Source organism: Perissodus microlepis, chromosome 2 (assembly GCF_051167445.1).
Source record: "Perissodus microlepis isolate ML-2025 ecotype Zambia chromosome 2, ASM5116744v1, whole genome shotgun sequence".
Lineage (NCBI taxonomy): Eukaryota > Metazoa > Chordata > Actinopteri > Cichliformes > Cichlidae > Perissodus > Perissodus microlepis.
Window position 1 is genome coordinate 4,990,538 of NC_140462.1, and position 12,434 is coordinate 5,002,971.

The 12,434-nt window shown below is 39.6% G+C and overlaps 1 protein-coding gene across 1 annotated transcript; it reads left to right on the top strand.

Moving 5' to 3' along the window:
* The first annotated feature begins 3,478 nt into the window (after positions 1-3,478).
* LOC146392100 (cysteine-rich transmembrane module-containing protein 1-like) lies at positions 3,479-10,370 on the top strand. The gene is made up of 3 exons (XM_084941526.1): positions 3,479-3,640; positions 6,474-6,783; positions 9,352-10,370. The coding sequence occupies exons 2-3, from the start codon at positions 6,498-6,500 to the stop codon at positions 9,453-9,455; spliced, it is 390 nt and encodes a 129-aa protein (XP_084797652.1). The 5' UTR covers positions 3,479-3,640; positions 6,474-6,497; the 3' UTR covers positions 9,456-10,370.
* Positions 10,371-12,434: the final 2,064 nt, after the last annotated feature.

Here is a 12,434-nt window from a genome sequence, read left to right on the forward strand (position 1 = left end):
CACCATACCTGCTGCTGAAACAAGCATGTATATACTGTATATATAGTAACCAGTTATCCATCCCTTCTTTATTTCATAATTTATTCAAACATCTTTGCACTCCTCACCATTGCACATACAGTATGGATATGCCATACATGTTGTTACTATACTGGCTGTTCATTCTGTTTACACTGAATGCAAAGGGGAAAATAACAGAGCCCAGTTCCTTGTATGTGCACACATACTGATTCTGATATATAATAGTGAAGAATTATATTTTGGTTTAACATCTACCAGTGATTTAAAAAAAACCTTATATGTGAGATATGCACAGGTTGGTTTGTATTTGACAGTTACTTTACAGTGTAATAAGATAGATATAAGGGTGTTATTGTCTTAGAAAACATGATGTATGTTAATGAATTTGTAAATATTATCCAGCAATATATATTGATGTAAGAATTACAAATCCTTTTTTGGTTTCATAATGAGTACTTACAGCTGGGAAAACAAACTTATACTTCTAATGGGGCTATTGACAGGAAATCATTACCAGATGTTGGTAACATCCCAAATAATCTGTGCATACAAAGAAACCAAGACAAATGAGTCCTTAAATTAAGCCATGTGTAGTGACGTGGAATGACACAAGGACATATGAAGAAAAGGAGGTGTGAAAAGGCATTGAAAGCCTTAGCCAACTTTATATCTCAATGTCACCAGGTGATGTTGAACCTATCCAAACAATTAATAAATGCGATGAGCAAATTAACAACTGGATGTCTCATAATTTCCTTCAATTGAACAAAAACAAAACTGAAATACTTATCTTTGGACCCAAAAAAGATCGACTAAATATCAGTAATCAGCTTAAACTGGTCCAACCAGAAACTACTGACCAGGCCAGAAATTTAGGTGTAATAATGGACTCAGACCTGAACCTCCAGGGCCACATAAAAGTAATAACAAGGTCAGCCTTCTATCATATGAGGAACATTTCTAGGATTAAAGGACTGATGACACAAGGAGACCTAGAAAAACTCATCCATGCATTTATCTCTAGCCACCTTGATTACTGTAACAGTATCTTCACAGGTTTACCTAAAAAATCAATCAGAGACACTGGACTCTTTTAAGTCTAAAATGAAAACTTACTTATTTAGACTTGCTTATGAGTAACTGATCTTATTATGGCTTTCTACTTGCTTGTTTTTAATTTTGAATTGCACCTTGAATTGCCTTGTGCTTAAAGTGTGCTATACAAATAAAATTGCCTTGCCTTGCCTAGAAGCCAGCTGAGATCTCTCTCTATTATGAATGCAATCCTGCCCCCTATCAGTGGAAATTAGTACTAGCTGGTTCAGTCCTAACTCATGGCCTATAAGAAAGGTTTCTCATTACCAAGGTGTCACAGCAAATGCAGCTTATGACGGGTAAAAGCAAAGATCATGCAACTTTAGTGTCTTGCAACAATAAGGTTGCAAGACAGTAGGAGCCTTACTGTTGCAGAAGATACTGATGGGATCAGTTACGGGCATATTTCTGACCTTCAGGATGTTACAGTGAATTAGGGAAGTGGAAAGAACATCATTTCACAATAAACCAGCCACAATCAAACGTTCAAGATTTCTGATAGAAGAGTCAGGACCTCATCAAAAGAGTTGTTCAAGAGCCAAGAACCACTCGGGGAGAGCTTCAGAAAGAACTGTAGTCTATGCTAAGCAGCCAGACTTGGCTGGCTTATCCAGGTAACTTCTGGGTTAAACCTGGGTTTTCTTTACTATGAAGTATTCACTTCTTGTTGGGGTAAATTGGCAGATTAAGAATCAACTCAAGAATCAAATCAAGACTCAATTCTCCAGAAAAGAGTGTCACCATACCGGGAGATCCCTCGGGCACCTGCGTGTGAACAGTAAAAAAGGTCTAAAGTTGTTTTTGTTTTTTGTTTTTTATAAATACCATGTAATGTCCTCGATTCCCTGATGAGCATTATTAATTAACACTTACATATCAATAATTAATACGCACATATTTTTTTCAATTTTATTGTTCTGCAGCTTAGAGAATAAACACTCAAACTGTCAGGAGAAGGTTATGTTCAGAGTTTGGGTTTAAAATAATTTGTAAGCGACACGTTTTCACTAATTCTTTTCTTTTAAAGCACGTTGTAAGTGTGATATAGATTCTCTATTGGGACAATACATAATATGTTAAGCTGTACCTTACTAAAATCACAAAATGAAGCCAAACTGTGTCAGTTGTCAAAGGAAGCCCTTTAACAGTGTTGCATTTTACTGGCATTTTATGTTGTTTTGAGATTTTCATCACCATTTGATAACGTCTCTGGAGTAGGTGACACTCACAGGGATCATTTTTCTGTGGAAAAGTCACATGAGTCTTGAAACCTCCCTTCGTGACTGGTCAGATGCTGACGTCACCCCTTTCATGTGATAGCGCAGGGGAAATCCTGGGTTAACTTAGGGAGTTGATAACCAGCGTTGTTTGCCATATATCCTGATAGCCAATGTTAGGGTAGGTGAATCTAGGTAGGGGAAAAAGCTTCTTTGAACTCGCTGTGTAGTATAGAGCCCTGAGTTAACAGGTGCAGTTGTTTCAAAGAAAACAAATTCACTCAACCGCCATGGCCTCTCTGCACGTGCAAGACATTTTGACAAGCCAATAAAACACTGGGAGAATACGGTCACAGATAACAGGGTTTTAAACGATAGCAATCAGCCTATAATGAACACAAGTGCAGCCATACAGCCCACTCCACAAACCACTTTCGTGTAGTTTGTTTTTCTTCTCTCGGATCTGTAAGATATGCAATTGAAATCTGCCAAAGTGCTGCAATTACTGGGACTCAGAAAGATCGGAAGTGTCTTAGATTAATGCCTGAATCTTACAGCATATAATGTTAATAAACAGCTAACAACTCAACGACACCGTGTCCTGGTGTGCTCAGCTACTTAAACAAAATTAAACACACGCATTTGGCGAATATCCGAATTGTGTATCTCATATAAACACGAGAAGGTCTTATGATTCCAGGCTGGGGCTAGCCTGACATCTGCTGGGACAAAACCAGCAATGCAATATGATAGATAAAACACAGGAAATAATAAAAAAGTTCATTCTTACATATAGTCAAATATTATTTTATATAATGTGTCTTTGATAACATATGTAAATTATCCATTAGCTTTATGAGCAAAACTCCCATGAGTGAGAGAAATAAGGTCATCGATGAATAATTGACCAGTTAGTCACTCCTCTGAGCTATTCTTGCTCCTCGTGTGAATTTCGTCACTGGATGGGTGATGTAGACCCGTTTAATTGGTTATCTGTTCAAACGACCAGAAGTCATTGTTTTTCCCCTGGCGAACGGCTGGTCATCGCTCTAGCTTGTGATTGGACGCTGGCGAGCGGGGGCCGGCTCAGCAGCCAATCATGCCCTTCGGTGGCCCACCGACACGCCTCCCGCATATCGTACCCTTTAAATGACGTCACACCCAGTGAACGCGATACGCACCAAATTTCTGGACAGTGGTCGGTCATTGCGGTAAGAAGTAGTAACAAGAAGAGAAGACTGACGCCGTTTCTGGTTAAGCAGACTTTGCTGCCGTCTCCAGCTGACCGAAATAGTGGTTACTGAAAGGTAGGAAGCCCAGCCAGGGCCGGACTGTGTATATTTGTGTGTACGAGCCTTGTCACTGTGAAATTAGAGATGGGTCGGACTGGGTTGTGGCCTGCAGGTGCGACTTCTGTTTGCCTTATGTAAAGGCTATAGAGTTCTTTAAAAAAAAAAAAAAAAAAACACTTAATAGGCTAAACTAAATTCTGTTGACTAACCCTGATAATAAGTGGGCTAGTCATACTAACAAACGCTTATTGAAAATACAAACGGATCAAATATTAACAGACTAGCTTTAGCTTAACTCAGATTAATTCAAGGCAGCGTTGCTGAGCAACAAAGGTTCCGGTTATAGTTTCTGTTCTTTCTTTCTTTTTTGTTTTCGTGTCTTTTTTTAGTTTAGAGCTTTTTTTTTTTTCGCAGTTTGCTCCAAGCACCTGTTTATATGACAGAGTTATGGTTCTGATTGCTCTTAATTGGGTCCAATGGGGTGTCTTAATATACACGGAGTCTTGTCTTGTCTCTAGACAAAGACAAGGTAAACAGGGGCTGCCAGGCTACCGAACTGCTTTGCCACAGCTCAGCTTGTACAAACATGATGTAAATCTAATGTAAGCTCATTCATTTTGGGCAATATGGGCTTTTACCCCCCCCCCCCCCCCTTTATTTATTTATTTATTTATTTTATTATAGCTGGTCCTTTTAGGCCCTGGTATTTAGGTAGATATGTGTATTTTCTCTGAACAGAATTTTTAAATTGGCATCATATCTTAAGTAGTTCAAGTCCTATGTACTAAAAAACATTAAAAAAAATAGATTTTTTTCCTTTTACTACTTAATGCTAATTATTAGCACTTCTTTTGGGTTTGTGAGGTTATATTTTAAATATTCCATAGTAGTGCTTACGTGTTCTGCTTTACCACACAGTTTATTTTCCAGATGTTAGTGTTAAACTCAGCCACAAGGATAACACAACTGTTAGGGAAACTTCTTGCTTGTCATTATTTAACAATGGCATTTTCAGTGGCATTTAAAGGATTAAGGAAGGTTTAGTGTTCAGTGTCCAGGTACTCCGTGTGCCCTGTTTGTCTGTGATATTGTCATCATGATACTGTTGTGGAAACACATGTGATCTCACTTCACTCATTTATTTTTGCTTTTCATCAGAGGGGAAAAACAAACACGTGCAAATTATCACACTCGGACACAGTAAAGACACACTGAGAAAACCTTCATAGAAATCAACGTCTATTAAAATCTTTTCCTCAAAACTTAACCCTGTACCAAAGTCTAGTAAGAAATGTATGTAGGTATAATAAAAGCCCATGGCCTTCAAGGTGAACTTTGACAGTGTATGCAGACATCCTCATAGGCGTCAGGTTACCGATCATTTGTTTGGCTTCTTTCTCAACCTTCAACACGTAATCTTACACAGGAAGAGAGGGACAGAATAGACCTTCATCACAGGGGACACTTTGGCGTCACCTCTCATTGTCCCAGCAGGACAGGTGAGCTTATTCCAGTGTTTTTTTTGCTGGTGAGTGTGCTGGCTTACTGTAACTACTTAAACAAATCATCAGGAATTGTTTTGTCCCTCCCAGGCATCTTTAGAGGGAGTGCCGTCTGCTTGTAGCTTGAAGAACATATTCAGGTGGTGAAATGCATGAAAGCCGTGATAAAGCTTATTGTCACATTTGGGCTGCTAATGTTAACATTCCCACATCACTTTGAAAGTGGTATGAAACCAACCTCATAGCTTATCTGCAGGTATAACATTACCCAAGAGCCACAATCAAACATGGTTATTAATGCCATTGGGCAATGACACTTATAAAAAGACTTATGTACTTTGAACCCAATAAGAGATTTTCCATAAGTGATAAGTACAGAAAAGTACACTGTTAAATCCTACTGAGTAGATTAGTGGTAATAACGTTTTTCACCATCCAGTTTGGAAGTACTCTGTGTGTGCACCTTTTTTAAAATTACAGATGTGAGATTGGATGTGGATAAAAAGATGAGCAGGAAGGAATGAAAGCCATTTGGATGTTTATAGTGTACATATACAAGGTGAAAAAGGGATTCCAGTGATGTAAGCACCACTACAGTTTTCCAACTATCAGCCTTTTCTCTTTCTGTGGCTCTTCTACGTGAAAGCTAGCAAGTGTTTCGGTGTTGGCCTTCTCAGAAACCACTGGTTGGGAAATGCACTTGAAAGAAATGACTTTTAAATGGCTGATCTCAGACATAGTTTATTTACTTTGATAACAGCTTTGGGATCATTTTCTTTCCCGTGTTTGATTCGCACACATGATATAATGTGATAAGTGTGAAAATGCAACTTGTACAGGCCTTGTGGTTACAGAGTTCTTTCTTCCTCTCTCTTATTCACGTGTTCTACTGGCCTCACTCTGTACGCTGTGAAGCCAATCTTTCTGTGTGAATAGTAAAATAATTATGCTTGCCTCTGGAATGGTTTATGTGTGCTGTGACTGACCACTGAATCATAAGATATCCTCTGCAAACATTAGAGTAATGTACTGTGCTTGTCTTTCCTCTGTGGCTGAGTGGAGATAATGGCTGTTTGCTGAAAGTGTGGAATAGTCAACAGGTTAAAGAAGTAGAGTGAGTGAAGTGTGTGATGTATACAAACTAGAAACAGTTTCTCTTTTTTAGAACTTTGGCAAATTACTGCCAAATATTACTTTAGACTTTCTGAGTAGGAAACTGGAATATGGAGGAACTGAAAAGGTATTCTGTGTACTTCTGTGTAGCTTCAGTGTATCTGCTTTCTAGTCAAGAAAAGGGCCATTATCACACCACCTTTAACTTTTTTTTTTTCTCTTTTCCTTTCAAGCAATCGTTTGACCTACAGCCAAACATGGAGAACCCGCCTCCATACCCAGGCAATGGCCCAACTGCTCCTGGTTACCCAGCCCAGGGCCCACCACCTCAAGGCTACCCAACGTATCCTCAGCAGGGATACCCTGTGAACATGGAGCAACCTAACCCAGCTTACCCGAACTACCCTCCCGGACCAATGGGACCTGGTGGTCCTTATCCCGGACCAGGACAACCTCCTTATGGGTATGCTGGACAGCCTCAGTTTGGCTGGCAGGGTGGACCTCCCCCCGGGCCCATGTATGGGGAAGCTCCCAAAAACACAGGTAAGCACTGTGACCCAAAAGTGCTACACAACACTTGTGAGTCCAAATCCAGCAGTACTAGCAGAACTACAAGTTGTCACTGTCCTTACACAATTTTAAGTCCTGTGCTGAATTACTTGTTGACTGGATGTTATGGGGATGCACTGGGAGTCTTGCAAGTCTGCATTCAGCTGCAAAACAGCAGGATTAGCTACTCGCATAATTCATAAACAGTAGGAAAGCTGTTTGTAGCTACATTGTTTTCACACACTGGTTTTTGAAAGGCATTTTGAAAACATTTTGGAGCTAAGAATGACCATATTTGGGTGAGAGGATGCAGTGCTACCTTGTCAGCTGGCTACTAAAGGAACTGCACGTTTTGGCACCTGGCATTGGTTTCAGGTTTTAGGTCTGGAGGTTGCCCCTTGTTAGTACCACTAGGAAGCTGATCTGTTAACGTTAGCTGTACCTTTTTTAAGATGGTTAAATAAGTACCTTAAACACATATTCTTTGTAATGGCAAGAGAAGGGCCTTTCCTCTGCTCTAGCAAATATGCCAGATAAGCAAAATATCTTATTGCTCACTTGATCTTAGACCTTTAACATTTTCTTGATGAGTTTGTGGTCATAGCTGAAGTAAAACTGGTGGTATGCTTGGCCTGCCTTGTGATTAACAAATTTCTACTGAATGAACAAGCTGTATTGCTCAGTCACATCCTCCTGAGGCATGTGACAAAAAATAAAACTTCATAAACAAATAACTGATGTCTATGTTTGTGACAAGTGAAGTGGACTATATTTAAAACTGAAGTGGACACATTTCAGTGGGCTCCTGAAACACGAGTTCCTGTTTGGGACAGGTGTGTAATTTCTCTTAGCTAGTTTTAGATTAGACTGAATATTACACCCTCGCTGCAGGAAGGAGCGCTTTCGCAGATCATTCATCCCAACAGCAGTTAGACTTTATAACTCCTCAATCACGATGTCATAAGTCACTGGACACTGTGAACATCCGTGTGTGTGTGTGTGTGTCTATAAATAGGAATAGTAGTGGTACAATAGCTATATCAAGCTATATAGTTTGTCTTCCATATTTCCAACCATATCCATAATCACATACTGTGTATGCTACCATTGTATATAGTGTATTATGTTACTTTTTTCATTGATTGTACTTATTTGTATTTTTGTATTTCCTCCTGATATCTGTACCTGAGCTGAGGTGACGCAAAAATTTCCCCGTTGTGGGATCAATAAAGTCTTATCTTATCTTATTAAATCCAAGCTTCATCAACGGGAAGTTACTACTTTAGTATGTAGTCGTTACTTCTTCTTTTTTTTTCTTTTTTTTTCCCCCTTAAGTGTGTGCTTAACACAATAAAGTCAACATTGTTTAACAAAGTATACAACACACTCGGGCAGAATGAAAAAACAGGATTTCATTTAGATGCTTGGCTTTCTTAAAAAGTCCCACTTTATTAAAGTAAGCATTGGGGTTCTGCTGCTTTAAAAGCCACCATTCTGTTCCCTAACAACATCAACAAATAACGTGTTGTTAAGTCGTGGTACTTGATAATCTAATTGCCAATTTGACAAATGCCTGTGTTTCTACCAGGAACCGTAACGTGGTACAACTTCAAGCATCCCGAGCAGGCAGCTAAGGTTTCAGATGTGTGAAGTCAAGCCGGGTTTTAGATGAAAGGTGTGTTAATGCGGCTTGAACTCCCCACTGAGCAGCCAATAAAGTGTAGCACAAGCTGTGAAAGAAAGGGCACGTTTTAAAAAGAAATATTCAAAGTGAGTATGCAAAGAGAACAGCCTTGCATGAAGAAAACACGGCCAATCCTTCTATTTATGAAAGCGAGCACTAAGGTGTTGCTGCTTTTGTAGCCTAAGATAAACCTGATCTGGTCAATAAAAGGTAAGTGTGCTGTGACTGAGATTCTCATTGCAAACCATGTCGATTAGCGGCATAAAAATAAATATTAGCCAAACATTTATTAACCTTTGCCACATCGTTATCAGAGTTCAGTATGAAAAGTGGTAAGCCATCTGTCCTTGCCTATTGGGTCAGTGGCATGTCACCTAGGTAACTTGCCTCCCAGCTGAAGCTGTTAAAAGCTGGATTAGTGTTTGCTTCCACATAAATGATTAATCAGAAACACAAAGAAGGTGAGATGTGCTCATTCAGGCTGGAGCAGCTGTTAAAGCTCATGTATGGCTAACATGATCATTTGCCTCGACAAGTTTCCACATGTTGGCGAAGGGTGAAATAAAGCCACTGCTACACACGTGAAGTAAAGGGAAAGCACCGAAGGCGAGCTGATGTTAGTCAAGTGTAATGCTGTGTGATCATGGCTGTGCGCTGCTATGGTATTACTGTAAAGATTAAACTCCTAAGATGACTGTAATTAGAGGAAAAGTGTATAAACCCCTGGTTACACTTGAACTCCCTGCTGGAGATTTGACACTGAGAATCATATCACTGGACTTTATGTTGTTTTAGAAAAGAAATCACTAATTGCTTTCTTTTTCTTTAAAACCCTTTCCAACTTCTTTCTTCCATCTCTACTCTTTATTTCACTGTAGTGTACGTGGTTGAAGACCGGAGAAGGGATGACACAGCGGACACATGCCTGACAGCCTGCTGGACAGCTCTGTGCTGCTGCTGTCTCTGGGACATGCTGACATAACGCCATTCCCCTACTGATTGACCCCCATTACCCTCTTGCCCCTATTTCTGTGCCTCGAAGCCCATCGCCTTTTCTCCCATCTGACTTAAACCTTGCACTTCCTCACAAACGCCCCTCTGTTCCCTCCAGAAGTCCCGTATGTCTGTAAAGCTATAAATTACTTCTATAAATGAAGTCCTCCCTCCCACGTGGAAGCTTCATCCCAGTACTCTACCTTCATGTGCAACCCTCCACACTGACTGACTGACCTGTCCATGGTTACACAGTAGCAGTTTCTAACAGAGCTTGTAAACATTACCAAAATCTCAGGCTCCTTACTAAAATTGTGCAACAACACACAAGCTACAGATTTGCACACACAATATGGTAGATGCCAAACATACAGCATAATATGATCTCAGGCTCATCCTGCGTGATTCACTTGGGCACTTTATAATGATTGCCTCTGTAATATACTCCTTCCTGTCTTCATAACCACATAAAAGCTTTCCTTACTCCTCCCCTTCAGCTATGCTATCTGCAAAACTTCAAGGACTTTTACCCAGTATGATGATACCCAAAGGCTGTGAGAACCCCGCTGCAGACAGGGCTGATGCTTGAAATGTTTCCCATCTCATTTGCACACAAGTCATTTTAACAAATGTACGTTTGTCCATAGGCGGTAAGACAATAAATGGAATGCTCTTATTTTATTATTTTTTAACAGCGATTTATGTTTGATTAATGGCAACATTTAACAGCCACAATGTTTTTCTTCATATACAAAGAAATGACTATCAATATTATTTTTATTATATTAGCTTTTCTGCTTTACGTCTCACTGAAACAAGATGTTGTGATTGCTATACAGACTGATCCAAATTACCCATACGATGCCTTTTTGCTGTAGATGATTAAAATAATTTATTGCCATAACCATAAAAGGCTCTGTTTTATTTTAATGGGCAATGTGAATGAGGTGTGTGTGTGTGTGTGTGTGTGTGTGTGTGGGTGTGATTTAGGCAGAGATGAAAGTGCAGATTTGTGGCTGTTGGTGACTGAGTTTTCAACTATTTTTAACACCAAATATCTTACAATCAAATAAAAGGAAGGGGGGGGGGGGGGGGGAGCAGAGGAGAAAATGAGACATAATTGGCAGCCAGTAGTTGTGGAGGAGGTAAATTACAAGATGCACAGTTACTCAAGCATAAACACTTTTAGGGTACTTGTACTTCCAGTGATTTTGTTTTTTGCCACAATACTGTCATAGTCTCAGTCAGTATATTTATTGCGACTTTGAAGCCATGGTTACTTGAAATATGGGATCCTTTAAATTTTCAGAAGAAATCATAAAATAAACTGCACAGTTGAAACATCAATCTGTTGCTTATTATCCATGTTTATGAATTAAAATTAACATTACTACATATGTTCAGAATATAAAGAAGACTTATTTGTAATGTAAATTTCCGTATTTTACTTACACCTATAAGAGCTTTCTCTAATTGGCCACTTGGGGGCACTGTGGAAACAGTCTGTGAAGCTAAAATTCCCTTGTAGCAACATTTTCCCAGTTACACTACCACTCTGTTTGTGACCTTTTATCAAATATAAGTCTGACACTCACCTGCAAGCACTACTGCTTAATGTTTCCACTACAGTTGCCAGCTAAGCTAGTTCACTGCAACTGGTGGTAACAAAAGGCGACTCTTTCCCCACCCAAACTGCCTGCTGAGCCAAGAATGAGCCATCACTGAAAAGTCGTGAGCTTTGAGCATGAAAACTATCACTTTACACGTTAAACATAGCATTAGACAGTTTTCACTGTATTTCACTTCATTTGTGGGATACAGCAGGGAGCTCACATGTGAATCAACCATAGTTTGTATCACATTTCTCATTAAGCTAGCCTCCACAGTATTTATAACTGTTTCAATTAAAAGACATGCAAAGCTTTTTAAAGTTATAAGTTTAACTTGTGCTTATGCTGCTGTAACCTACGCTGACTGGGCAATTTATTATGTTCTTATTACTGCTAATATGCATTCAAACAATAACATGACGGAAACTTAAAGCATTAAGGTTTGAAGACATGGCTGACATGACCTAGTTCAAACTAGGGTCAGAATGGGAAGAAAGGTGATTTAAGTGACTTTGAATGTGGCATGGTTGTTAGTACCAGGTGGGCTAGTCTGAGATTTCCCATAGAACATGTCTAGGGCTTGCAGAAAATGGTCTGGAAAAGAGAAAATATACAGTAAGCAGTTCTGTGGGGGAAAAAGCCTTGATGATGTCAGAGGCTGAACGAGAATGGCTAGACTCCTAATAGCTGACAGGTGAGTTACTATTGCCTCCCTAACGAACTCACTCTGTACAACTGAGGTATGCAGAAGAGCATCTCTGAATGCACGTTATGCCAAAACTTGAAGTTGATGGACTACAGCAGCAGAAGACCAGACCAGGCATCACTCCTGTCAGCTATTAACAGGAAACTGAGGCTACAACTCATAATAGAAGATTGGGAAAATGCCATTTGGTCTTATGAGTCTTGATTTTGCTGCAACACTTAGATGACAGGGTCAGAATTTGCCATAAACAACATAAAAAAAACATGGTATCATCCTGCTTCGTATCAATGGTTCAGCCTGATGTTGGTGTAACAGTGTGGGGATATTTTCTTGTACCACGTTAGCACTGTTTAAATGCCACAGCTTAGCTGAGGATAATTGCTTACCATGTTTGTCCCTTTAACCATCTTCTGCTGTCATCTTTTCACAAAGCTCAGATCTCCTCAAACTACTTTCTTAAATATATGACAGTGAGGTCACTGTATTTAAATGGCTTCTACAGTCACCAGATCTCAAGCCAACAGAGCACCTTTGGGATGTGGGGTAATGGGAGAGTTACATTATGGACTTTGTGATGCTGTCATGCCAATTTGGAACAACATCTCTGAGGAATATTTCCAGAACCTTCTTTAGTCTGTGCCATGGAGACTTG

What these genes read in the sequence shown, in the direction of transcription:
- LOC146392100 (XM_084941526.1), top strand. Translation starts at nt 6,498, where the DNA reads ATGGAGAACCCGCCTCCATACCCAGGCAATGGCCCAACTGCTCCTGGT. An exon ending in GGAAGCTCCCAAAAACACAG is followed by an intron (nt 6,784 to 9,351) that starts GTAAGCACTGTG and finishes ATTTCACTGTAG; the next exon opens with TGTACGTGGTTGAAGACCGG.